This window comes from Musa acuminata, chromosome BXJ1-4 (genome assembly GCF_036884655.1).
Source record: "Musa acuminata AAA Group cultivar baxijiao chromosome BXJ1-4, Cavendish_Baxijiao_AAA, whole genome shotgun sequence".
Taxonomy (NCBI): Eukaryota; Viridiplantae; Streptophyta; class Magnoliopsida; order Zingiberales; family Musaceae; genus Musa; species Musa acuminata.
In genome coordinates this window covers 36,301,481-36,324,905 of record NC_088330.1, presented here as the reverse complement: position 1 = coordinate 36,324,905, position 23,425 = coordinate 36,301,481, and the positions used below count along the sequence as shown (strand labels likewise).

The 23,425-nt window shown below is 39.0% G+C and overlaps 3 protein-coding genes across 6 annotated transcripts; 1 reads left to right on the top strand and 2 right to left on the bottom strand.

Moving 5' to 3' along the window:
• Nucleotides 1–1,282: 1,282 nt before the first annotated feature.
• On the bottom strand, nucleotides 1,283–4,841 carry LOC135661136 (patatin-like protein 6). The gene is made up of 2 exons (XM_065176471.1): nucleotides 3,141–4,841; nucleotides 1,283–1,982 (listed from the first exon to the last, which is right to left on the bottom strand). The coding sequence occupies exons 1-2, from the start codon at nucleotides 4,359–4,361 to the stop codon at nucleotides 1,719–1,721; spliced, it is 1,485 nt and encodes a 494-aa protein (XP_065032543.1). The 5' UTR covers nucleotides 4,362–4,841; the 3' UTR covers nucleotides 1,283–1,718.
• A 7,457-nt stretch (nucleotides 4,842–12,298) lies between these two features.
• On the top strand, nucleotides 12,299–16,434 carry LOC135584736 (F-box/kelch-repeat protein SKIP4-like). 4 transcript variants are annotated; one of them, XM_065176462.1, is made up of 4 exons: nucleotides 12,310–12,435; nucleotides 14,726–14,765; nucleotides 14,856–15,342; nucleotides 15,601–16,434. In XM_065176462.1, exons 3-4 carry the CDS (start codon nucleotides 14,864–14,866, stop codon nucleotides 16,193–16,195), a joined length of 1,074 nt encoding a protein of 357 aa, XP_065032534.1. In that variant the 5' UTR covers nucleotides 12,310–12,435; nucleotides 14,726–14,765; nucleotides 14,856–14,863; the 3' UTR covers nucleotides 16,196–16,434. The 4 variants fall into 4 exon arrangements, with proteins under 4 accessions (XP_065032531.1, XP_065032535.1, XP_065032534.1 ...); XM_065176460.1 differs by having other exon boundaries at nucleotides 12,324–12,435; nucleotides 14,726–14,747; XM_065176459.1 differs by having other exon boundaries at nucleotides 12,299–12,435; nucleotides 14,748–15,342.
• Nucleotides 16,435–18,145: 1,711 nt separating this feature from the next.
• On the bottom strand, nucleotides 18,146–18,553 carry LOC103983148 (uncharacterized). The gene has a single exon (XM_009400327.3). The coding sequence runs from the start codon at nucleotides 18,551–18,553 to the stop codon at nucleotides 18,146–18,148; it is 408 nt and encodes a 135-aa protein (XP_009398602.2).
• Nucleotides 18,554–23,425: the final 4,872 nt, after the last annotated feature.

The following is a 23,425-nucleotide window of genomic DNA, read 5'->3' as shown; positions in this document are numbered from 1 at the left end:
CTCAGCTTTAACACATCCTAAACACAATAATCTACATAAATTTGGAGTAAGAAAAAACAAGGTCGGAGTCCAAACTTTCAAAGGAGAAATGAACAATACTTGAATACCATTGCTCAAAGTTATGCAAGGAAGTATTAACAAACAAATAAGCTTAATGAATAACTTGAACAAAAACCATTTCACTTCTAACAGTGGAGTATGCGCAAGAACAATCCTTACTATCTTTTTGTTGGATCTTCATGACATGATGCATAAGAAACCTACAAAATACGGATGCTTCTGAGAGAAAAAAAGATTTACCTAACAAAATATGGAGAGTGCAACGGTAAAGCTTGTTCAAGTGTCTACAGATAGAACGACTGTCATCTCAAGGATATGTTGTTTCTGCAAGACCAAATGAAGTTGCAGGCTGGAAGAGAAGATGTTATCAAGTGAAACTTGTAGAAACTTGCAATTTATTATTCATCAAACAGAAAAGTGGCATAATCATCAAATAATGGATTAAAATCTGAGCTACAGGCTCTATAAGATCCCACAGCTTTCTAGAATACAGGAGAATGATCATGTCTGCTTAGGAGAAAATCATACCAAGTACAGTTGAACAAGATGAAACCACTAGGTAGTAAGTTTCATCCTGGCATGTGAAAGACATACCATTCAGCGATCAGGAGCTTTCCAATGGTAGATGCTTTTCTCTGCCAAAGTAGGAATCTAGTTCTTGGTGGCAAGTAGATCAGTTAATCAACCTGCCAACTAAAGTTGAAGTGAGGTGACAGCAAACTTAGAATTTTGCAAATAAGCCATCAATAGCAGTCATCCATTGATGTTAATTCACTGATTGCTCCTGGCAAACTTTTCTTTTTGAATTGATGAGCTATATCAGAAAATCAAAGAAATCAGTCGACTGGAAAAAAAAACATTTAAAATAAAGCCCCAGGAATACCTAAATGCGCGAAGCTTTGTTCACAGCTCATGGACCACTTTGTCACAGCTGATAGAAGAAAACATGGCTATGGATAGCTCCCAGTTTCAAAAAGAACTTTCATATGAAAAACACTATCAATTTAACAAACAGCTAGTTCCTTAGAATGTGTGTGGTAACTTTTATTATTACAAAGGAATAGATCAATATCAAGAAAAGGTAGTATGGTAGATTGACTAAAGAGTTTTAAGATAACAACAAGCAAATACAAAAGGTAATTGAATGAACAACCTTGTTCTTTATCAGTTTACTCCACTAGGTGTTAAGTGTTACGATTCCACTTAAATAAGAAGACCAAAGTGAAAGAAAGAACAGTAACACATATTTGATAATACCCAAATGACATTAGTCCATAGAGCAATTTTCATTTATTTGTTTACAAGAGCTTGAATGGAGAAAGCTCAGAGAGCATTTTTTTTACAGAATATGAACTTTGAGAAACTGAAAGTCTAAAACAAAAGCAATTTCTTCACAATTCTCTTTTTAGGCTTGGAAACAAAGCAGTACTGTACTGATTATCACAAAATGAGAAAACAAAGGGATTTCTTGAGAAGAACCTGCAAATGTATCTTTCCTAACCGTAACAAATGGAATATCCCACAATTTCCTTGCATTTTCTTCATTTTTTTTTAGAGATCAATGCTATTCTGCTATGAAAAAACCAGCAGGATCTGGAAGCAGCAAATGACAGGAGAAAAAAAGATGATTAGTTCTTGTGGGCAGCCCCATCACAAGTCTACGTGGACCTGGAAGCTGCTTGCTTGAATGCAACTGTGGGAGCTATCCTGCAGCTCCTCTGTTGGTGCTCCAGCACGAGCTCCCCTGCAAATCTATCCAACTTCTCCATATTTGTTTGCTCTCCGATCCTCTTCCCACTAAATAGCACTGACTCTACATTCTTCTGCTTTAACATCTCTTCGGCTACCTCCAACAAGACCTTTACATTTGCTGGGCTTGGGTCGCTATCCACGTCCACAACACATCTCCCCATGCTTGAAGGCTATGCTTGTGGTAAAAAACAAAACACAACTAATTAATGTCCAGAATACCATAGAATGTCATAAAAGAAATACACATCATAGTATAAAAAAAATCAGCTAAGAGAGAAAAATGAGATAGCCCTATCGAATGAATTGGCACTTTAAACCTTTCCTAGTTGTATCTATAAATTTCTTCAACACTATTTGAAACCTTTCATATGAGTTATCGGCCTGCCTTCACATATTTATCAACAGAAAGCATGCAGTTTTTTCACTGATCTTTCATCGGGGCAAAAGGTAGAGGCTATGCTATTATAATACAATCATCTTATGAAGGACAACAAAGTAGGGGAACGATTGACTGAAACCAAAGCAGGTAGGGTGTACTCGCTTAAGCTATATAGCCTCTAAATACACCTGAGTACCAAATGCATCTCAACAAAACTAAAGAAAAAGTCAATTATGCTCTCTAGCTAAACTGTAATAACCAGGCGTTTCCTGTCATTTAAAGAACAAAGGGTTAAGCTTTTCAAGGTGCAAACCATCATGAGTAACTTTGCTGAGCTAAACTGATCAATGTCCTGAAACAAAGAATAGGGGAAAGGCTGAGCAGGGGCCTGGGACAGGGACCCCCCCCAAATCCCTGTTTGTGGGATGGGAAACATAAACTAAAAGCCAATGCTCTAGCAATGTCATTGCTCTCTCTCTCTCCCCATGTGATCCCACAGTAATAGTGCAGCAGGAGGCTGCTCTGCTCACCACCACCACCACCACCATCACGCAGCATAGCAAGAGATGTGGCAGAGGCGTCCATCGACAGCTAGTACTAGTATATGAGGACAACTAGTTTTGATCACAATGCATTCTCGTCTCCCTTCCCACCAAGAATCACAAAACACCCGATATGTATGTGTATATAAGGAGATAAAAATATATAAAGAGAATCCGGTTTTTTCCCCTTAGATCAAATTTTAGTTCTAATTCGAGGAAGAACAGGGCATTCCCAAAGCAACCATGAACGCGGGGAGACCCCACGCCGGACCAGTCTGCACCTTCGGAACATCTTAACACCGTGGTCCTCATTCCCCATCACCCTCTGTAGGTGTACGTTTGCTACAGAGGCACCCGGGAGCGGGAGCAGGTTAACAACAAGTGAGACTGGGTGCGAGGGGAGTTACCTGGACACGCACGTAGTTGGAGCTCCGGCACTGACCGAAGGCCATCGCCACGGCTTGGTCCACCAGGTCGGCGGCTCCGTCGGCGGCGATCCGGGCTACCGGCCGGGTCCACTCCTTGGCGCCCCATCGCCGGAGCCTGCGCTGGTCTGCCTCCGGCACGACGGTTGCAGCGCCAGTCGCTCCGCAGCCGAGGGAGAGGACCATCAGGTCCTCGACGCCGCGGACGAAGGGGAACTCCTGCTTGTTGTGGAGGACGTGGGTGATGGCCGCCGCCGCCGGGTTGCTCATCGCTAGCCCGCCGTCGATGCCGACGCAGACGGTGGCACGGTCCACCGACAGTATTTCAGCTGGCTCGAACCGACCCGGCTCCGCCCATGTTGCCCGGCACACCTCCCACAGCCGGAACTCGAAGCTCTCGCTCTCCAAAGCGTCGGCGCGCGAGAAGACGAACGGCGCCGAACTGCGAAGGTCGTGGCACGGGATCAGCACCGGCTTCACCGTGTCCCGCAGAGTGAGTCTCTCCCCGAACGCCTCCTTCATGACCTTCTCCATCGCCGCCGTGGCCGCAGCGGTTCCTCCGCCAACCCCGCCTCGGAAGACGCGGCGGAAGAAGGCGGGGGAGGACGATGACGAAGAGGAGGAAGAGGACGCTTTTCGGAAGAGGAGTTCACCGTGGTCGACAAGGAAGCGCCAGGTGTCATCGGCGTGGAACAGTGGGCGGGAGCCGTCGCGGGTGGCGAAGAGCATGGCAGCGAAGACGCCTCCGATGCCGGTGCCGGCGGCGACGTCGAAGTAGTCGGAGATCCGGGCGTCGGGATCGCCGGACCTAGACTTGAGGGCCTGCTCGAGGTACGCGAGGGCTTTACCGGGGAGGACGCCCCGCATGCCGCCGCCGCCACCGCCGTCGATACAGAGTACGCGGACCTTGCCCCTCTGAGTCTTGACGGAGGGCGTCGCCACAGTCGCAGTCGTGCCGGGATCGGAGACGGGCAAGGGAGGCTCCTTAGTGAGCCAAAGCTTCTGATCCTCATAGCCAAAGAGGAATTTGCTCTCCAAGATGGAAAAAATCTCGTAGCTAAGCTTGTCGGCATCGACGCTCGGATTCGCCTCTTCCTCCTCCTCCTTGTCATCTTCCTTCATCTCACCGCTGCCCTTCTTCTTCCCCTGGCGCACGGTCACCAGCATCTCCTCAGCTGCAGCCATCCCGTCACCTCTCTGCATCCCTCGGGCCTTGTCTATTCAGCCCGTCTCATCGTCGTGGTGTCGGGACGACAGCGCAGGGCGAGGGGCGCTGGGGGGGAAGAGCTTTGTGCATATACAGAAGGGGTCAAAGGGAGGAGGAAGACATAATTATAGGAGAGGCTAAACAGGGGAAGGGGGAGAGTTCCGCAACTACCAAACTGGATTCTTCCTATCTAAAAGGCAGAGGGGTAAACGGCCTGCTATCTCCTCCTCTTCCTCGTTTTCTCTCTTGGCTTTTGTGTCTTCGAATGATGGATGGATGGATGGTTGGAGGTGTTATCAATGGCAGGAGCGGCGTTGGCTCCTCTGCTTTTAGCTTCTTCCTCCGCCCTTTTTCACAGAGCACGCCAAGAAAGAAGGGAGAGGAGGAAGGGGGTGGGGAGGAGAAAGTCGTGGGTAATGGAGGAGGGGAAGTAGGGGAACAAAAGGACACAGGTGGTTTCAGAGCATGTCTTGCGCTAGTCGCTCTATAACCGATGTGACTTTTTTAATGCCTCCCTCGCTCTCCACCAATCACTGATTAAGGGGTCGCTTTCTCTCTCTTTTTTCGTGTTAACCCTTCAAATCTTCCCTTCCGATGCCGCGATCTCATCTAATCCCTCCCTCCGGCCAGTGTGTTTGGTCGCGAAGAAGCGGAGGAAAGAGAAGCACGCGACGACGGTTCCAAGGGACGTAAAAGTAAGACGATAACGAGAAACACCATTTTTTTTCCTTTTTCTTTTTTTCTTTTTTTGCGTGTTAATTCATGAGAAAAAACACATATATTCCGAGACACATCCTTAACTCGCTGCTCGTGTGCGTCGTTAATTGCGAGGCCACTCCATTCTGCAGCCTTGTATTATATATTATGCGAACCTGCTAAATAAATGATGGTGGGGCCACAGCGTTTGGGATTGGAATGGGGGAGGAGGCGAGGTGGTGGCGTCGACTGTGACCCGCGACGACACGGTAACCACGAAGACCGTTGCGGCGAGTGATCGAAGAGTGGGGCCCTCGTTACTCCGTGATCCAACGGCCTGCATCTCCCACACGTACGTTTGGTTGGAAAACAATATCCGATTTCATTTCTCTATACAGTTAGATTAGAATATTAATAAACAACAATTAAAATAATTTCTTTCTACCACATCTTGTAGCTGTCGGCACACATATTTATTATATATATATATATATATATATATACATATATACATACATAATGGGTTGGTTGAATGTTAAATATGATCCCATCACTCTTCAATAAAATATACTGTCTAAAGACATCAGCTGCTTCTTTCAATTAAATATATTACTCTGATTCCGATAACTATGAATGAATGTGTTTGCTTTAAATTTCAACGGATCAAGCTAAGGTATTTTCAATCAACTAAATCAAATTTGGGTTTTACTTAAATCTTCTAGTAAGTATATACAAACTTTCTCTGGATTACTTAATGTAATCCTCCTTCAATCCCGTGGCTTTCGAGGTTGCCCACTTTCTCTCATTTATTGCATCGTAGTAATAATGCCAATAATAATTACCACCACTGTCTGTGTCTTTTCTACACGCTGTAGGAATGTGCAGACAAAAATGCCAAGGTCGTATATGGCTACAAAGCCAGAAAGGCAATGGACTTACGACAACAGTAGCTTACGACTCCGTTCGTAGAATGAAAATAAGGATCGTTCATTAATGTACATGGCTACGAGAACATAATGCTTTAAGTACAATGTCATCAGCCATCATAATCCTTCCTGTAATGATTGACTGGGGAGCTTTCAGCTAATGCTCGGGTCATCATCCAATAGTCCCTGTTTAATGCGGTGCAGGTTCCTCGAGTTGGTGGATAAAATATTTCTTTGGAGGCCACACGAGCGTGGAATTTAGATTAAGAGCGATTCATACATAGCAGCTTGTTCGTCTCGTGACGAATCTATTGTGAATGGAAGCTGAGGCAAAGTACAAAACCTCATGAGCTGATTTAAGCTAGATTAAGAACTGTGCAGCGTTTGAGTCTCGAGAAGGAGAAAAAAGGCAGACAAGTAGGTTTAACCGATGGAAGAACAAAAGAGTTTTTCCTTGTCCAACCACAAGTTTGAGAGTCGATGTAAGAACGAAGGAGCTTATGATGGTGGTGAAGGCAACTCAGATAGGAAACAGACAGAGGTGGAGGAGCACTTGCCTCTAATAAATAATATGGGTATAAGTGGCCCCTTCCTTGAAACAGACGAGAAAATGCAAGGGAAATGTAAAGAACGCATGATGATGATGTTGGACTGTCCAAGAAGGAAGTTTTGGTGCCTATGGCTGGAATCCTACAGAAGAAAGAGCTTGACGTTTGGTGTGAGGGGTGGGGCCTGACATGCAAAGAATTTATGAGGCAGCCTGTACATTCTAACTCCGAGAATTACACAGATTTATGGTGGTCGTAGAAGAAGTGACAGGTAACAACACAAAGGGAATAGCCATAACTCCACATTGTTACTGCACCGGTGTTCAGAGATTGCTACACGAATACGTCCCTCACCTCCTACCACAATCCATCAAAGACGAAGTTTCCTGGGCTCAAAACATCAGATATCACTGCCGACGTGAGTCCAGCACTGATCATAAAAGACGGTGGTGCTCATCAAATTGCCTATTTCCTTTCTGCATCCGAGTGCCAAGGATAACACATCTCCATCCCAACATGACCCAACGCAGTGGGGAACGCGGTGCTGCATGCAGAAGAATATTAATACGAGTCCCGTGCTTTAGGTCGCACGGCCCCCCGTGTCACCGGACACGGTTGGTGATCTAATTCTTTGGTTTCTTAAGATCGGACGGCCCATGCTGCCGGTGGTAGACGAGACAGGCGTAGCTTTTTGATTGATTGGTTGATTGATTCGAAACATTCTTCATATAACTACAACCCCACCGAGTTAGGCACACGATTCTTGCAGAATATATAGTATGGGAATGATGCGACTATTGACGCAAAAGCGAGGAAGATACGCCCAATTTTAGTCTCCATGGTTTGGCCCTCACATTATATAATATATGTGTATATAGAATACATATGAGATATCACATTGGCGTGACCGACGGACGAAGGGAGGTGATTCCGATAATGGAGGTTGCGTCATGCATGGAGGTGGACATGCTTACGGAAGTGAAAGGTCTCTCTAAAAGACGGATAGTGATTTAACATTGGAGTTCGGGTCTATTTATTTCAGTAGGTTGAATGAGTTGTCATTGCGTCAGTAGTACTCGTAGAAGGTGAATTTTAGTTGTCGTCATAAGTTTGTCTTTCTGCGAGTTGCGTGATCGAGTTCGAATAATCTCTCACATCTTACATTCTATCAGATCATTTTATATCGGATTGTCTTTTTAGTGAAATAGCGTATAATTAATTGGATGAATTTTTGAAAAAAGAAATACTTATTTTTGGATTTTTCCTGAAAGCCACCCGATCTAGTTATAGTATTTTTTTCTTAGCTCTAAATCAGTAACAATGCCTATTTGAAACCCCACTAAGTATAATAAAATAATATGCAATAATGTATTTTGAGTCATCATTCCTCATTTATGGTGTTTTACGTAGAAGTCAAGGTTTTTTATATATTTTTTATTTTCAAATAAATAAGAGTATATACTAAAATATTTCATGAAATTATAATAAATATGATAATATTAATAGCTAATATTTATAATAATTTAAATTAAATGGAACCGAATTACAATGTTTTTAGTATAGTAACAAAAAAGCATGCACCGTAATCGATTTGGTTTAACATCGAACTGGGTCGATCGATTTAATCCCGTTAGGTTTCGATGGAAAATTGTTAGTTTTAATGAGGATATTTAAATAAAAAAAATAGTGGCTCTCTTTGAGCATTTTGGAAATGAGGAATGCTGTATGGGAAAAAAAAATCCTAAAACTTGGAGTATTCTAAAAAAAAAAAAATCATCTCAATTAATTAAGGTTTGACAGTTGCATGAGAATTTTTAGCATGTCATAAATGCTACTTTTGTTCCTCCTGGTTGAGCCTTTAATTATTAGAAAATAGAAGAAGAAAACCTATTCTTATTGAAGATTTTAGCTGGTAAATAAACTAGTTTGTGGTATTCTGATAACATCTGGTTTCAGACATGATTATGTTGTGACAAAACCTGTTCCTATCCAATCTACAAGATTAAAATTGAAGTTAAAAGATTAATTCGTCTATTTTCAGAGACAATTTCTCTTTTCTTTATCAAAGAAGGCCTTCATACAATCCTAGTAAGCCCATTATTTCCAAGATTGTATGGGTTGCTGCATACCCAAACAGCTTTTGTATCGTCTCACAAACATACCAAATTAATTCCATTTCACAATAATCACCGATTTGTAGTAAAAAGCAACTGTTTCTTAAAGCATACGCTTCGGTGTGTATTTTTGCTTGGTTTCTTTTATAACGTACTTCCTCAACAGCTGACTTACTAATCTATCTATCTTTTTATGCGAGACAAATGCTTTCGATAAATAAAAAGATTTTTCTATTAGATTACGTGGTCCTTTATAATTGAATAAAATGTATAAAGAATTAATTAGATTATGATGATAGATTAAAGGGTCATATAAAATTTAATTGACATATTACATTTTCTCTCTAAACCTCAACCTAAATGGTTTTATGAAGATAGGAAAAAAAAGAGAATGAGAGTCTAATTCTTATTGCAGATTATCAATGATTTTGGATCCAAAGATGATGCATTTGTAGATCATAGAGATGACATCATAAAATCATGATATTTGATTTTAATCCTAACATAAAAAATTTATAATAGTTGATATTTGATTTTAATCCTAACATAAAAAATTTATAATAGTTTTTATGCTTATATTTCCAGCTTAGAGAAAAGTCGAAGAGTAGGCAGGCTAATGTGTGACATAAGTCAGTCATAATTATCCTAAAAGCTATGGTAATTGTTTGCTCTGATATCATTTGAGAAATTTGCTGTAAGATTCTCTAGTTTCTTTCTACGGTTAGATAGACCAAATGATGCTATTGAATCTCTCTCTCTCTCTCTCTCTCTCTCTCTCTAACCTTTTGAATTGTTGTCACCATATTCAATCAAAAAGGTTATTACAGAATATTATCATTAAAAACACACACATTTTAAAAAAATAAATAAAATATTTGAAGCATGTAATTCTCGTTCTGACATTTAAATTCTCTCGACACCAAGACCATGTCACAAACAGCACTTTGGTTATTTATCTTTCGTATTGACATATTTACATATCGACCAATCCTGTGATGCCTAAATTGGTATTGCCAGGTTGAGGGATTTAAAGGCTTCAAGAACTAAGAGTTCAAAAAATATTCTCTCTCAGGTCTTTTGTAGCTCGTGAATGTGAATGTGAATGTGAATCATCCAAATCGATATATATATATATATATATATATATATATATATATATATATATATATATATATATATATATATATATATATATATATTAGTAAGATGGATATGAATGTACAAATAATAATTATCGCCAAGTGCAAGTAACATCCCAATTTACTCCAACATTAAAAGTGACCAAGACTTAGACTGGGAGATTGATAAATCAATTTAAATTCAATAAGTTAATAAAACAATTATCTTATTTATTTATAGTGTAAATGAGTTCAGGTCAACATTAGACTATAATACAACTTGCTACCACCATTCTTTTATGGTCTTTAGCATCACATTTTGGAATTTATAGATTGAATTATGATCTTTACTTTGTTGTTCATGCATTTTTTATATTTTTTTAAAATCTCTAAAAATTTAATAAAAATTATGAATAAAGATTGAAAATATTTTAAACATTAGACTATAATAAAATATTAATGTAGCTGATCTCAAAAAAAGATTCATGTTGTTGTTATTGTACTTTGATGCAATCCGGGTGATATAATTCTCTGCCAAATTTGTTGAGCCTCATTTGTTGGAATATGAAAGATTTATGCTGCTAATTCCATCTCAAAATGCAATCTTTACAAACAATTATATGGCTCAGATCATATTTAATAAAGTCAATGATCAAAGACTAAATCACACGATGTCTATATAGCGACTATGAAATAGATCAAAAAGGCTAACATAGAGAGAGATCAAACATTGGTATAGCTAAGAAACAAAAAAAAAAAAAGGAATCAAATTTATCTCTATTTCTTCTCCCAAATGCTCGTAATGTACTCGTGATCTCCATCAATCAATGAATTTATCAGTCTCAAAGCATGTCCCTTTGGGTTGCATACCCGTACCTGGACCGCCGGATGTTCTCCTGCCGCTTCTTGTACAGCACCACCCCCGCCGCCAGCACCGCTGCCGCCATTATCACACCCACCGCGATCCCCGCCTTCTTTCCCCCGCTCATCCCTCCCCCTCCTACGTCCTCGCCAGCTTGGTCGGCATCCTCCCCTGATCGGATCTCCTCGTTGCTCGGCACCGGCGCTGGGCGCGGCGTCGCGGACGGGGTAGGGGTAGGGGCAGGCGAGGACACCTCCGAGGGGGGAGTGGGTTCTCGGGGGACGGCGAGAGAGACGGAATAGAATCCGGCGAGGGTGCGGGAGGCGACTGGACGGGCCCTCCGGCAACCGGCGAGGGCGAGCTCGACGGTGCGACCAAGGAGAAAGCGAGATCGGCAGTCGAAAGAAGGAGGAGGAGGACGACGGAGATCAGCAATGCCGGTGGCGAGGGGGAGCGGGCCGCTACCGCTGCCATGGGAGAGCAACACTCGCAAGCAGCCGACTGGAGATCTGAAAGAGAGGCAGGCGAAGAACCTGATTTCTTTGGGCTGTTTGTACACAGGCGGGCGCCATTATATATACAGGCCGGCAATTCTGGCGTAAAGCTGGGAGATGGACGGTGTTTGCCGTGAGATCCACGGTCCCACAGGCTAACGGTGAGTACGCCTCCAATTTGACCGTCCGATATGCACATCCGACCGTCCATCGTAATGATCAAGCCACTAAAAACGCCCACGGTGTCGTAAATAATGCAATAATTTGAAGGGAAGCAGAGTTGACCAGGGGCTCGACTACGACGCAGCGGTGACCGGACCCGCGCTATTTTTACGCGGTTCAGTGGACGGGAGTCGACTGTGGCTCGTGGGAATAGAGTGGACTTGGGGGGCTTGGGATTTCGTGTCCGATGTTAAAGTGGGTGAGGATATCGAGACCATTCCATCGCACTGGAAGATAAACTCTGATAGATTGCAAGTAGTTAGCATCAGACCATGATGATCAAGTGGGTGATGAATAAGGAAATATCATGTACTATTTAATCTCGGTCACATGACCATGATATACTTCTCACTGCAGTGATCACTTAAGAGAAGAAAGAGATCATAATCTTATTCATACCATACCATAAGTATCCTATCTCTTAAAACTTCGACCCCTAATTTAATAACGAGTTTTGATCTATTTATTTATATTTGTACTCTTAATCCAATTAATTTTTTTAAAGAAAATCTTCACCTTCGTATTCCTAAATTAATTAATTTAGGAGGGATATAATTTGGGTAGCAAATGAAGAGTGAGGCGGGCCCCATTTGAAGCCAAGTCCCCTGCATTCAGACCAAAGGCAGATGAAATGGTTATCTTACCCTTAACATAATAATCATCGGTGATATCATGTGCAAAGATTTACGTCAAAGAAACATGTGGTGCGATCAAAAATAAAAAATAAATTATGACAATTTCAAAATTATGGAAACCCAATATGCCTGCCTGTCTGTTAAAGAGTTGAGGGATCCGATCCTCGGAGCCTAACTGCATCCGAAATATGTACTTGGCCCGAGAATCGGCCCCACAAGGTCGTCTTGGAAACCTAGAGACGCGTTTAGGGTGAGAAGAAAAGCTTCCTCGATAGATCGATCGAACGATCGATCGATATTGCTGTCTCTGATCGGACTCCACGAGGCCTCGAGGAGCCCGCCGCCCCGACCAAGCGAAACGAGGACAGGCTTCGCCCCCGTTCCCAGCGATCCCAGCGTTGTCGCTGCCCTTCCGGAGCCCGATCTCCGACAGAGAACCGCCCCACCGCTTCGCCGTGAGTCCCTCCCCCCTCCTCTCCCTTTGCTCCTCTGACTGTAGCCGATTTTGTTACGGCTGATAAAAATTGGTGGTGCCTGTGAGGATTTAGTGTTCCAATATTATCTTTGCCCATTATGATATATAAAACAGATCTGGAGGAAGTAGCTTCTTATGTTATGAGCATTGTTGGTGCTTGGGTGTAGCAACCAACACTTCATTTGTGTGGATTAATTGAATTGCTTCGTTAGATGAAATACAGCAAAACAAATACTGATTAGGAGATAACCATTGCCAGATGATAATAACTTTGATTCTAACTTTTAAGAATAATTGTTGTGTAAGGTGGCTTGTCCAAAGGTGACCTAAAGATGCTAAGGTTAGATGGATTGAGCCTGTTAAGACTAGTGTTCTGAGAAGAGGTACAAAACTTTATTACGAGTAATGAAAATTATATTTGACTGCACTTTGTTTGGCTAGTTATCTCAATGGAGAAAAAAGATACATATAGCCAACTTCAGATGTTCGGGGCATTATAACTTGTTATTGTTTCTTGTACAGTCCTTGTCACTTATGTTGTTTGAGGGCCCAAGGCTGCGAGCATAATAAATTCATGGAGAAATATTTCGGTTTTTTTCTCAAGACCTCTGAATTAGTGAATTGAGGATGTAAATAAGTTCTTTAGGTTTATAAGGGAAACACTGTACTCTGACTATGTTAAGTAAATAGCTTGAGTATCTTACATTCGTATCACAATAATCTTTTTGTTGAGAAAATTCTCAATCGGCAATGAAATATTTGTCTTAATTACCTGCTCCAAATTGCTGATTCAGAGTCAACCATTCATCTTGTCTATTGCTAAAATGTTCATCTCATAAACAATATGCATCTTGCCCAGCTATCGGTGGTCGTCTGTATCACTAACTGCTACTGATTCATGAAAAAGAAACCTGAAGCTTCTTCTCTTATTGCTTAAGGGTTTTCTATGTTGATCGGGATCATTTGGTAAATTGAATCCTGCCTTGAATTTATCTTTCCCATACATTTTTTAATGTGATTAATTATTTTTAAGGAAATTTGGGCATTTTCTTACTAAATATACAGTCACACCATTTTCATTGTGTAATATTTTTAATTTTATTTGCCATATCTTCTTTAGGTCTAAAAGTGGATAACGTACATATCAATAGGACGAAAATCACCTCCACTTCAATTTGAAATGTGATCTTGGAAGGTACTAACAGATAGTAAAAATTTAAACCATATTTCCTTAAAGAAAATATGAATTTTAATTAGATGTACAATGGCAACCTTGTTTGCATTTAGAAATTTAATCGAACATTTAAATTTCACAAACTTGAATATGACTTCCATATAACTGAAAAGAAGATAGGTCCTCCCACTAATATTTCCAAAATAAGGTGGACTGACTCTCTGGTATCCGTGAAGCTCAGTAATCTTGTGTAAAACATGCTTGTAGCCATTGCTGCTTTTAATATCTACTTATTTAGATTCATTTGCCTAGAGATTACTTGATGCAATTGTGCACTTGTTGTTTATTTCCTTTTGATGGTAGCATGACACATCAGATTGTTGATTGTGCTACTGTACTCCTTCTGTATTACTGGATATTTCCATAAATTTTACATTTCCTGAACTCATACTTCTGAAATTTCTAATGGTTAAAATTCCTACGTATAACTCCTAAAATCATTTTTATTCAATTTACTCGGCTACTTGGATACCTTGTGGTATGTCTCAGATATTCTTTTAGTACTTGATACCTTGTGGTATGTCTCAGATATTCTTTTAGTACTTTTCACTTTCTTCTCTCTGAAATTCATATGGTTTTTCATGGCCATTGACATGGGAATCTGACATGTTAGGGACATAGTTGTCAGAAGATGATATATTAATAAAATGATAAACTTGTCATAATATTGTGAGAATATGAAATTTTGGAATTTTAACTCATGAAAAGGCCTAGAATGACCAAAGAATATCCTTCTTTGTTGCTATGTTATTGGAATATTGGAATTAAATAATTGAATAATCTTTTGACGTGTGGACATTTCAGTAGACTCCAGACATGGCTTGTGAGTATAGAGGCTAGATTCCATAGCATGGGGAATCTGCCTTTTTTTTTCTGTAGTTTTTAGAAAATGGCTGAATTATTTTTTGGTCTTTGATTTATCTTTACAAGATTTTGCTTACATTTGCATGAACCCAAATTTAGACCGTGATTAGTTCCAAATAGATGGTATATGTTGAGAAACTTATCTGACTATGTCATAACTAAATCTTTACAGGTGACAAGTATATATTTTGCAGGTTACAAAGACTAAATTGGTTGAGTGTTATCATTCTATTTGGGAAGCTTTTGTTATGCTCCTGATGCCTTATTATAGACCTTAATTATTTACTGGTCATGTACTGTAGACATCACCATGGCATTTGGACAGAATGCTACTGATAATTGCCTGCAAGAAGGGTCACATGTTGCACTAATAAATGGTCTTCCAGATGAAATTTCAATTCTTTGCTTGGCAAGGGTTCCTCGAAGGTACCATCACATCCTTAGATGTGTTTCAAGGAAATGGAGAGCTTTGTTATGTAGTGAAGAGTGGCATTATCATCGTCAAAAGAACAATATGGAGGAGACTTGGATTTATGTCATGTGCAGAGCAAACTTGAAAGGAAATCTTTGTTATGTGCTAGATCCAGATCCTGCTAACCGAAGTTGGAAACTCATTCAACCTATACCCAGTCCATGTTTAAAGAAAGATGGAATGTCTGTTGAAGCTTTAGGAAAGAAGTTGTATCTGTTAGGTGGTTGTACCTGGCAAGAAGATGCTACGGATGAAGTATATTGCTATGATGCTTCTGCAAATAAGTGGGATGTGGCATCTTCAATGCCAACAGCTAGGTAATATAATTTATTTCATAATTCCTAGTTGTTCGCTTTATACTCTCTAGTGGTAATAATTTATATTAAGAACTGTTTCGCTAGGAAGTATTCTTCTCTTAACTATCTCTTAATTTGTAGCTTCAGTTATCGAGTTATTGTTTTCTTATCAATTAGATATATATTTCAAGGCAATCCTTTCAAGCAGTGCCCATGTAGCATCCACAAAACTTTGATGGGGCATAGTCAACTGAGCTTTTATCATTTTGCTCTCCTCAGGTGCTTTTTTGTGTCAGCATCTCTGGATGACAAGCTCTACATTAGCAGCGGGCTTGGTCTGCGTTCAACTGCTCCAAATTCATGGGACATCTACCACTCAGATTCAGACAGCTGGATTTCACACAAAAATCCTCTACATAACCATGATGTCATAAAACTCATTGCTTTAGAAGGGAAATTGTGTACTATCCACAAGTCGTGGGACGGCTTTTCTTATGCTGGGATATATGATCCTGCATCTGCAACCTGGCAGGGTATAGACAATGAAATTGCACTATCTACTTATGGACCTACAGTTGTTGTGGATGGGGTACTTTACATGTTGCACGAATCATCAGGGATGCGGCTGCTGAAGTGGCAGGAAGAGAGAAAGGAATGGGTTGCAATTGGTAGGTTGTCTTCCCACCTCACAAGACCACCGTGTCACCTTGTGGCCATTGGAAGAAGTATTTATGTGATCGGGCAACGTCTGAGCACCGTGGTCATTGATGTGGATGAAGCAGCTAAGGTTGAAGGGCTGATGGTCAGTTCTTCTTTCAGTCCTAGATTTGAATGTGACCACACTGTTATTAGCTGCAACACAATTACCATCTGAATGAATCCAGCCACAACAACTGCAGTTTATCAGGTCTGGCAGATCATAGTTTCCAAATTATTAATGCAGGTATTGCATTTGCCCAAGAGAACATGATTATTGTTTTCTGTCAGCATACATTTCTAAACTCTTGGATATCAATAATCATGTTCGGAGGTGTTTCTTAATTTGAGCTCAATGATTGTTGTTAAGGTAATAAGGTTGAGCAATGTTCATGTGAATGTAAATATGTTTTGTCAGTCAGGCATAATTGTGATCATTGAATCATATTCTATGATAAGATTGAGCCTTATACTCCTATGCAAAGCTCAAACAAATTGAGCCAACTTAGGGCACCATAATCAATCCTACTTGTTGAAGCTTCATCAAATGGCGATACTTATGCTAGCAAAGTGAATAAATTTGGCAAAACACTATGGAGCCAACTTAGTACACCATGATCAATTATTTTTATTTAAAAAAAAGTTATGATAATTAATTATTAAAATTTAATTTTTTTTTTAATAGTATTGTGGTCAAGTGTGACTTTGTCTGATTTTGAGATTGTAATTTTATGTATAATTTGATCATTTTTATTAAATTAATCTAAATAATCACAGAACCATTAGGATATGGTTTTTAGATGATTGCTATTATTATTTTTATTTTTAAAACATTATGATAATTAGTTATTTAAATCAGGAAGTTTTGAATATATAGTGTGATTGATTTTAACTTAATTAAATTTCGAGTATTCTAAAATAATCAGTATCATTTATTTTATTTTTTAAAAATTGTATGATAATTAATTATTAAAATTAAAAAAAATTAATAGGTTCTGTGATCAAATGTAACTTAGCGGAATCAAATGGATCAACTCATTTACAGGGTCTGTTAGTCATTTAAGCAAAAGTATAAAGGCATTTTTGTTCAAGTAAAAGAAGTCATAAAAGCGAATATGAGGTGTCATCCAATAGAAAACCAATAATAATAATTTTTTTTAAAGTAAAATACTCTATATAGAAGGATAAATGAACCATAAATAAACTTACCATGAGGAATAAAAGCTCCCAGATCCATAAACTAAAATGTTAATTCATAAAGAAGATTATACAGATCCAAAAGAACAAAAAAAATCTAGAATCTCTTTAAAAATAAAAAAATATTACATATTTAGAGGAGTAAATTTCTTATATTGGCATTAAATATTATCAACAAAATATTTTTCGAGCATAAGAAGTTAGGAATTCCTTTGATTATTTATTGATAAGGGGTTCAGAACACTTGGGGAATCCTATATATATATATATATATATATCATGTCCTAGTATTCGTTTTATCAACTCAATAGATCAGTCGAATGACCATCTTATAATGCTATCAAATTGACACTACCAATCAGTCTTGATCGATAGTCGATAGTTCTCGACAGTAGCATGAATTATTTATCCTATGATTGATTATAATGTTCGATGATTCGGTGCATGATTTCACGACTGAATAATAGCTGACTCATTCGTATAATCACCCCTCCTCACATTAACTCTTACTCTGATTCAATGGATAATAATGAAAATACAATTATTGTTACAGTATCATATCCTCACATGCCTTTTCTTTGATCACCCCATTAATGATGTCTTGGAGTAATGTCCAATCTCACCGAACTCAACTGAAGACTACCGGTGGAGGGAGGAGCCATAAATATTCGGATTTTGTTGCAATAATACCCGACGAGAAAACTATTCTTTTTACGGATACTCCGGAAAATTATTTGGCCGATCAATATTTAGAAACACACTGCGGAAGCTAATCAAGTGGTGCAAAGAGCTGTAATAATCGTGCATCACCACTCACGCTGCCTCTTAACATCATCCTTGCGCTCTCCCATATTCGAGCTGGCCCGCTTGAAATCCTCCACATAATTTATACTGTTACGAACGCAGTCTACTGATTTGAAGTCTCCTTCACTCATGCATCAGCCTTCATCTCCGCATTGGCCTTGTTGACATCGCTGCGGCGCTTGATCGCAATGTAGGCGGACACCACAGCCACGAGCATCACAAACACAAGCCCGAGGACGACGGCAGCAATGGCGCCGGTCACAGCCCCGCCACGACCCGGAGGGGCCGAGAACACGTTTCCCCCCACCACCGCGTCGGCCTTTGCCCTCGCCGAGGTCTTTCCGGGGTAGAGCGACGACGCAGGCAGTGGTGCAGTTGCAGGTGCGTCGACGGTCGGGTGGAAGAACTCGTAGGCCGACGGTGGAAACGACATTGGGTTCTCGAAGGCCAGGCCATGAGGAGAAGTAGCTGAGGATAAGAGGAGTGAACAGAGGAAGGTAAGTAGCATGTAAGAGAGTAGCAGCACTGAACCCATCTTCTTCTTCTTCTTCTTCTTCTTCTTCTCTACTATGTTGGACGACAGAAGCTTAGATCAGCACTATATGTAGCAGACCTTTAAGTATATGTATGTGGTTGGGTGGATTGTAGACAAAGCGAAGCAGAATGATTCACTGGTCTTTATATGTTGTGGCAATCATTCCTCTGGTTTTTGATGTATACACCATGCTCTTCTTTTCATAGAAATCAGTTAGGATTTGGAAATCATTCCTTGTGTGGATACAGAAAACCAAAATACATGTAGCTTGAATCCCTACAACTCACTTTTCTGAGGTGATCCTTTCATGACCTGAGTTGGTATATTTCATCTTGCTAGCTTGAAGGAGATCAAAAGCTTTACAAGCTGAGACACATCATCAACATCCCATATAAATGTTCCCATCTTTGTCAACGATAAATACTGCTGCTCTTATAAGAACCAATTACAGAATATGGTATTATAGTGTTGTTAGGAACATGGAAAGGAGAAGAGAACATATACTAATCTCACATAAGTCAGGCGGAGAAAGGGAAGTTGTAGGTGGTGGGAGTTTGCTTCTTGAAGGAGCAAAGGTGAAGACATGGAGTCATGGAAGAACCCCAGCATGCAGCGACCCACTCACTCTTCCTCCATCTGCTTGCATTATGACTTGGGAGCCACCGCATGCCGGGGTGAATCAATTGCCATACAACAAAACCTATATATACTAATGTGTGTCACGCTCCACTGCCAACCTTTCTTTACTGTTCTATATCTCTCGTTCCTATATGATCTATTAGAGATCATGTTTAAATCTTCTTCATCGACGAATTAAAGATTTAAATGAAATCTTTCTTCACGTATGACTGCAAGTTTCTGGATTTATGTGGTTTGCGATGTTTACTTGTTTCATGGTGAACTCAAACATTTTAGACTTCCATATTTCCTTTTTATTCTTTAGCCTAAGTCAGAATCATGATTATGTGTTTATTTCGTATTCATGATTAGACACCTAATAAGTATTTTATATATTTGGTTTAATAATTTTTTTAATTATTCTTCGCATATAACTCAACTTATTGTTATGCATATGTTAGATAATTTATTTATTAGATTATATGATCTTATTTAATTGGACAAGATATATTATAGATCTAATTGAATTTTGACTATGATTATCCGTCAATAGAAAAAAAAATCCACTTATAATAAGATTTTTTACTAGATGATCTTGATGGACTTATCTTAGATCTTTTATTCTCGTTTATAGACCTTCTAAGGACTCGATATGTGTGATAACACAACATATACGTTATTATTAATCCTTTCTCATCTCTCTCTAATCCTTATTCTATCACTTATAATAGTCCTATGAATAATAGTAAGAGAGGAGAGTCTAATTCTCTTGCAGATTAATGTTGTTGCATTTTATGAATTAGATTACGGAGTGTATTCTCACATCAAATAAAAATTTTCTAAATAATATCGAAAGATATGCATATCTAATCCTCGATTTATGATTATTTGATTTTAGTTCTCTATATTAAGTTATTTTTATATAATAGAAGCATGATCAAAGTTTTTATACTTACAATTAATATCAGAGCAAGGTTTGAAATCAAAGCATATAGATCTATTTATATTTAGATTTGTTTATGAGCACCCTTCAAACGGTGTTATCGATCTATAACATGAGTGGAATTGCATTAGAAAGCATATTGTCTTGTTTGGATAGTGGACTATCATCGACAATTTATCACCATTGGAATTGTGTCGATTGGGTGGCGACTACTTTGGTCACCGACCCTACAGTGGTCACTTGCTACGCTGGTGGCAGTGTTGTAGGATGTAGTGACAACTACTACGTGCAGCAACCCAACAATGATGACGACCTAAAGTGACTGCAAACCACGTCGTAGGTAATAGCCCTACTGAGTGTCACTACCATATCTACAACAATGGTCCTTGGGTGTTGGCCTTAGTTGGTAATGACAAAAGTGATGAAGGTGGTCATGGCAACATTAACTAACGATGCGACATAGATGACAGTGCGGATGTCTTTTGCTCGCTCTACTAGACAACCACGAGGCTATTGTATGTGATGGGTTGCCATGATGATCTATTGGTTGGCAAATGATGTCGACGGGCTATGTTGCATGGCTTGTGACTACACTGTTTTGATGGCTACGCATTGTGATGACCATAGGCAACCCGCAGTAGTAGGGCACACATGAAGACTCACGTGTCTAGGCGCACATATGGCCAGTAGTTAATGGTGCCAACCTGTCTCATCCATGATATGACAGTGGTGATGCTCCGGGCTGGTGATGATGTTCGTTGGCCCATATGTGATGGTCAGGTGGCAGGCAATGATAGCAGACAACGATGGTAGATGTTAGTGTAAACACCTTTTTTTCTTAGTCGTGACCCGGGAGGTCGTCTCGGCTCGTTCGGGGGTCCGAATGGCGGGGATCTCCCTGGGGCGATGCTCGTCTTCACCGGGGTGGTCGGGTGCGGCCTCGGGCTCGGGGCGATGCAGCGACTTCCTCCGGGTGGGGACTCCTTGCCTGCGCGTCCCGGACGGGAGACCTCGGCTTGATACCTGCACAAAGGTCGGGTCGGCTCGACCCGACCCCTCCGACGATCAAGTTAGAGAGATGCAGTGGCGGTTGTTCGGGGAGTCCAGCCTGTCCTCCTCCCTCTGGCTGGGGGACATTTATAGGGGGACTCGGTATTACCGGGCCCGTCGCCCCGTCGGTCGGGGCCGTACCCCTGATGGCGTCCGACATCGTCGAGGATGTTGCGTAGGGGATTGGGGAATCGCAGGGTATGGGCGAGCTCCAACCGCTACCTACCTCTGTCTCGTCCTCCTGTGCCGGGTCAACTGAGGGGCAGTGGGCTTAGTGATGCTGACATCCGGACGCAGACCGTTGCCCTCGTTGCTCTCCCTGGGGCGCCGCGCCCGTCCACGTGCGGGGGGCGTTGCCGGGAGTGGGGTTTACCATTTTTTGCCATATCAGTAGAGATGCCACTATTTGATGTGCTGATGGTGAGAATGCTCTGCCTATGGGCACAGTGGAATGCAACGATGGTTACGAAAGAGGGGATTAGAGTTTTTTCACTCATTAAAAGATACTCTTGTCTTCTTAAACTTTTTAATTTCATTCGGTGTCCTCTTTAATAGTTCTACCCTTCACAAATAATATATTTTCAATATATATCATGACAAAATTATAGTTTTATCTTTCAAAAATCAAATAGTTTTGGCTTATGTTATCAATTGTAAAATTAACTAATTTAACTGCTTGAATCAAATTTTGACTGATTCCTAATTTTAGTTTTTTTTATCAATTTATTTTTAAATTATATTTTGATTGAATTTAATTTTTATTAGTTTGATTGGGTTGATTATTGGATTAAATTTGAGTGGCAAAATTCATTTTGGCTCAATTTTGAGATGTCCAATTAAATATGATTGATTGGCCTATTTAGTTATAGATTTCTTTTATAGTTTTCTCATATAACATTCATAATTTTTTTTACTTATAATAATTAAATTCTAATTATTATTGTTTATATATTTGTGTAGTTATTCGTTTAAACATATGAAATATTATTTATTTTTCACATAAGATATGATTTATATTTTATCATAATTATTCACATGTGTAGATTATTTTTTATTTAATAGTCATTATAATTATTTTTTATTGATTAGTAGTACATAATTTATTTTAAAAATATTATTTTAGTTAATATTATTTGTAACATTACAATTAATGCTGTTTTATAGTTTACCATGATACTTTCTTTCATACATTATCATGCTTTTAGTGTCATATATTCTCTAGTTCAAATTATTCATAATGGTTAGAGCATATATAGTTATATTATATCTTGATTTAGTATTATTTATTAAAAAACTCATACAGTTGACTAATAAAAGTACTATAGAATAAATTAATAAAATGAATACTTGAGAAATATCTAATAGGCCTAGCCTAATATTTATAATAATAATAATTATAAATAATATAAAGATTTTATCACTATATACAACTAGTGCTATGATAAATTATTAACTAACACATTGATGAGGAAACTGAATATTGCTCAATATGATGGTACTTGAGGGATTTAAGATCATATCCTTAATATGACTATAAGACCGTAAAACTTAAAGAATAAGATATGAATGTTGATGACTCGTATAGTTTATTGTTAATTCTCCTTCTCCTCAATTTAGTTCATTTAAGATTCACTCTGATATAAATAAAGATAAATGACTTGAACAAGCTAACTAGTATACATGCTAAAGATGAATTAAGATTAAGACAATAAAAATCTTATAATATTTTGACTACTACTCAACTAGCTAGTAATAAAAAAAGTTGAAACTTCAAATGCATGCTATGTTCATATTATTTCTAAAAATTTAGTTTCTTTATCTATAATTAATGAGTCATTTATTATTTTTCGTTTAGTGATAGTAAACTCAATATATTTTATAATTCAATAAAAGTTAGTTTTAAAATTTTATGAGATCGTTTATATACAATTAATTTGAATCTTGAGTTTACAAAGATATTGGTGACCCTACAATTAAATGTTGGATTAAAGTATAGTTTCGATAATATGAAATCTTCTATCTTATAATACAAATATTTAAGACATGTTTTTTTAAAAAAAATTAAGAGATTAGTGAAGGATTTAAATTATAAGATTTAGATTTTATTAATTTTAATATTTGCATAGATTACATCAAAGAAAAGTAAACAAAGCATATAATAAAAAATATCATAAGAAGTAAAGAATTCTTTCAGATAATTCATACTAATATTTATTATATTTATAGATGACCTAAAAAAATATAACTATGTATATCTAATA